This window comes from Ovis aries, chromosome 26 (genome assembly GCF_016772045.2).
Source record: "Ovis aries strain OAR_USU_Benz2616 breed Rambouillet chromosome 26, ARS-UI_Ramb_v3.0, whole genome shotgun sequence".
Classification (NCBI taxonomy): Eukaryota; Metazoa; Chordata; class Mammalia; order Artiodactyla; family Bovidae; genus Ovis; species Ovis aries.
In genome coordinates this window covers 275,040-278,995 of record NC_056079.1, presented here as the reverse complement: position 1 = coordinate 278,995, position 3,956 = coordinate 275,040, and the positions used below count along the sequence as shown (strand labels likewise).

General features: G+C 46.3%; 1 protein-coding gene across 1 annotated transcript; it reads left to right on the top strand.

Annotated features, from left to right (window-relative positions):
* The first annotated feature begins 364 nt into the window (after window positions 1-364).
* Window positions 365-1,121, top strand: LOC101103182 (non-histone chromosomal protein HMG-14). The gene has a single exon (XM_004016851.6). The coding sequence runs from the start codon at window positions 485-487 to the stop codon at window positions 788-790; it is 306 nt and encodes a 101-aa protein (XP_004016900.2). The 5' UTR covers window positions 365-484; the 3' UTR covers window positions 791-1,121.
* Window positions 1,122-3,956: the final 2,835 nt, after the last annotated feature.

The following is a 3,956-nucleotide window of genomic DNA, read 5'->3' as shown; positions in this document are numbered from 1 at the left end:
AATTCATGTTCCGATACCTGATTTTACTCTTTCAAATGAATGTACTGTAGTGCTTGTCTGTATAAATCCTATGAACAAATACAGGGCTTTTGTAAATGATGCATTTATTGTAATTATTCTTAATTGTTAAATGTTAAACCATGAGATAACGGGTTTTCCTGCAATTGTAAAATCATCATGACACGCTGTGCATTATCCTTCCAGAATGTAACCAATCTCTTCAACAATCACTCTGAGATAAGCAAACTTATTTCAACCAGTTGTTGCTGGATTTTAACGACTGGCCTAAATTGTACTTTTTCTAGCAGAAAATGCTTTTTGTCTGCAGCGTGAAGTGATTTAAAAGTACTGGGTGACCCCCGCCGCGGGTCCCAGCAGCTCGGGCGGCGGGAGGAGCGGCTACGGTCAGGCTACTCAGCTTCGCGAAGGCTCTCAGCGCGCCGCGGCCCTCAGGCACACGGCTCTCGCCCGCCCCGTCGCCACGATGCCCAAGAGGAAGGTCAGCTCCGCCGAGGGGGCGGCGAAGGAGGAGCCCAAGAGGAGATCGGCGAGGTTGTCAGCTAAACCGGCTCCTGCGAAAGTGGAAACGAAGCCAAAAAAGGCGGCGGGAAAGGATAAATCTTCAGACAAAAAAGTGCAAACAAAAGGGAAAAGAGGAGCAAAGGGAAAACAGTCGGAAGTGGCTAACCAGGAGACTAAAGAAGACTTACCTGCAGAAAATGGAGAGACTAAAAACGAGGAGAGCCCAGCCTCTGATGAAGCAGAAGAGAAAGAAGCCAAGTCTGATTAATAACCACACACCGAGTCCTGTCAGTGGTCCCTGTTTCCCTTCTTGTACAATCCAGAGGGATATTTTTATCAACTATTTTGTAAATGCAAGTTTTTTAGTAGCTCTAGAAACATTTTTAAAAAGGAGGGAATCCCACCTCATCCCATTTTTTAAGTGTAAATGCTTTTTTTTAAGAGGTGAAATCATTTGCTGGTTGTTTATTTTTTGGTACAACCAGAAAATAGTGGGATATTGGATACGGGAGGCTTTGATTGTCTTGGGTGTCAGCTTAACATTCCATAGATGGGGGGTAGCTTTTATATCCTATAATACAAAAGCATACTAAATGGCAGTTTGGAGTCAGTTGTGCAGTTAATGTCTTGAACACTTTAAATTACTTCTCTTCCCATTTTGTTTTGGTAGAATTATTTCCTACAGAAAACCACTTTTTGATCTTGGCTCTCCTGGTCAGAATTTTGTGCACTATACTATAACATCTTTGGTCGTGGTAGTCCAGTTTTCCTAGTAACTTGGTTAATGTGCTGTGAACGATTGACAGTTTGGGTATGTAGTGTATATGATATTAAATTGTGAATCAGTGGGACTTAAGATGTAACAGCATATCAATATTTGAAGATATTGGTACTTGATACCCTGTTAAGGAAAGTTTGCTCCAAATTTTAAGCTGGAAAGTCACTGGAATAACTGTTAAGAATCACAACTACATGATATTTTAGATTTCTGGTACGTATGTGAAGAATTGTGTACAAATTGAAATGTCTGTGTAGTGATCCTCAAAACAACCAATAAAATCTCAGTTATAAAAGAAAAAAAAAATAAAAGTACTGGGTGTTAAATGTGAGCTTCTAATGAAATTTGGGCTGAAAGGATGACTAGAAGAAGATTATGAAAATCTCTCCCGTAACCTATTCTCTGTGGACCTGGATCCCTCCTCTCCGGTGAGACTCTTCGGGGACCAATTGCGATGCCCTGCACCCGCTGTGGAGTCATGGAGCTGGACAGTGAAGGTGCCACTTCCCAGACAGCGTAGTGCAGCTCTGACAAAGGCCTTATTTTTATGTAAATCATCTTTTTACCTCTGTTTGTAAACATGTTTAAAGAATGGATCTAGGTGTACATTTTTAGATTGTGATGACATAGCCATTCTGGACTGTATAAGTATCAAATGTAACTTTTACTCTTTCAGTGGCACATTAAAAAAGCCAGCAAGAGATGCGTTCAAATCATGGTGTGATATTTATTATGCAGCTGGTATCTCAGTAGACAGAGACAGCATGTCTCTTTACATGTGGGTTCCGCCTTAATTTACTTGTACAATTCATTGTTATCATTCTATTTTCCTATTTATCTTCTGTGAACTTCCTGAATATGTGACAAAGTATGTACAGTCTACTTTTGAACTATGTTTATCACAGGATTATTTATTGTTTTCTTTCAATAAAGTACTGAAGCAAAATTTCCCAGGGCCAATAAAGAGTGCCGAGGGTAAGCTGTACTCTCACTGAGAACAGACCAGAGCTGGTAATGGGAGCCCATGTCATCACACAGATATTCTGTTAAGAGAAATGGATGGATACAATGGAAAGGCTTGAAGGAGGAAGCATAGGTGTCCCCAGAGGATGACTGACGGTGTGTTCATGCCCTTGGCTCCGGAGACAAGAGGCTCCATCACTTCAGCATCTGCGGGGGACAGGGCCCCTCTGCTACTGATGCACGGGCAGTGGGTCAAGGGTGGGAACAAAGTGCAGGTGTCGAGGCTCACCGTCGGTCCCAGGGCGGGGGTGCCGAGGGCAATCCTGACGTGGACCCGAATGATGCACTAGGGAGTGTGCGTGTGCACACTTGTGTGTGAGAGCTTTTCATGTTATTTTAGTCAACAGTCTACTATTCATATATCCATAGAAACAAGAATGTAGCAAGGAGAGGTGGAAAGGAGATTCAAGAGGGAAGGGACATATGTACACCTACGGGTAATTCATGTTGATGTATGGCAGAAATCAACAGATATTGCACAAAATTATCCTTAAGTTAAAAAGAACATAGAAGGTGGTCAGGAAAGTATGAAAGATTTCTCATAGAGATTTATCCTTAACTCCGTGTACATCTGGAAGCATCCGTGTACATCTGGAAGCAGGCTGCCCACCATCAGACATTCCCCCCAGCATCAGACCCTCCTCCAGTGTCAGGCCCTCGTCCAGCATCAGGCCATCCCCCAGCATCAGGCCATCCTCCAGCATCAGGTCCTAGTCCAGCATCAGACCCTCCTCCAGCATCAGACCCTAGTCCAGCATCAGGCTCTAGTCCAGCATCAGGCTCTAGTCCAGCATTAGACCCTAGTCCAGTGTCACACCCTAGTCCAGCATCAGGCCCTCCCCCACCCTCTGACCCTTCCCCAGTATCAGGCCCCCCACCTGAAGTATGAGGTGTGGCAGCTCGACTTGTCTGATGATCCTGAGCACACTCAGGCAGCCCAGAGCAGCAGGACAATAGCTCTTGCAGGAGATGCATCTTTAGGAATCACCTACAGAGCAGCAGCAGCTAGGCTCTGTTTCAGGCCAGGAGAGGCAAAGAGGAGGCACTTGTGCAGGACTCAGTGGAGGCTGTGGGCATGTTCCTCAGCTCTGCTTCCTCGCTGTGGGGGCTTTGCTCTCCTGCTCTCTCACGGGCCCCAGGGCAGTGTCCTTTCAGATTCATGGTCTCCTTGACATCTCAAGCCCAAGTCCTGAGTCACATCCCAGTCCAGCGTGGCAGAGGGCTGGGACCACTCAAGCTCAAGGCCTGTAAAGATCCCAGGGGGAGAGCCAGGCCCCAGTGGGTGGCCGGGCAGGGGATGAGGGTGGCTGCCCACAGAGGGCCCCGCAGCAGCACTGGAAAGAGAGCAGTGATGCCTTAGCTCACATGGGGATGCTGCCCGACCTGGCACTCAGAGATGTTACTGCCAGCAGCTCTGGGGATATAGGAAGCCCGGTGATTGGCACGATGCCACCCGGGCCATGTTGGAGGGCACTGCTGACCATGGCCTTGGTTTTCATTCTGGTTCCAACTGTCCCTCCAAGGGCTGACGGGCTCCTCTTCTGAATGGCACAGGTATTTTCTTTATGTGGGTGAACGCATTCCTGGTTGTTTCTGTTGGCCCTGTTGTCGCTCATCGTGTATTTTCGCTTTA

Excerpts from the sequence above, each read along its gene's own strand:
- LOC101103182 (XM_004016851.6), top strand. The coding sequence starts at position 485 with ATGCCCAAGAGGAAGGTCAGCTCCGCCGAGGGGGCGGCGAAGGAGGAG.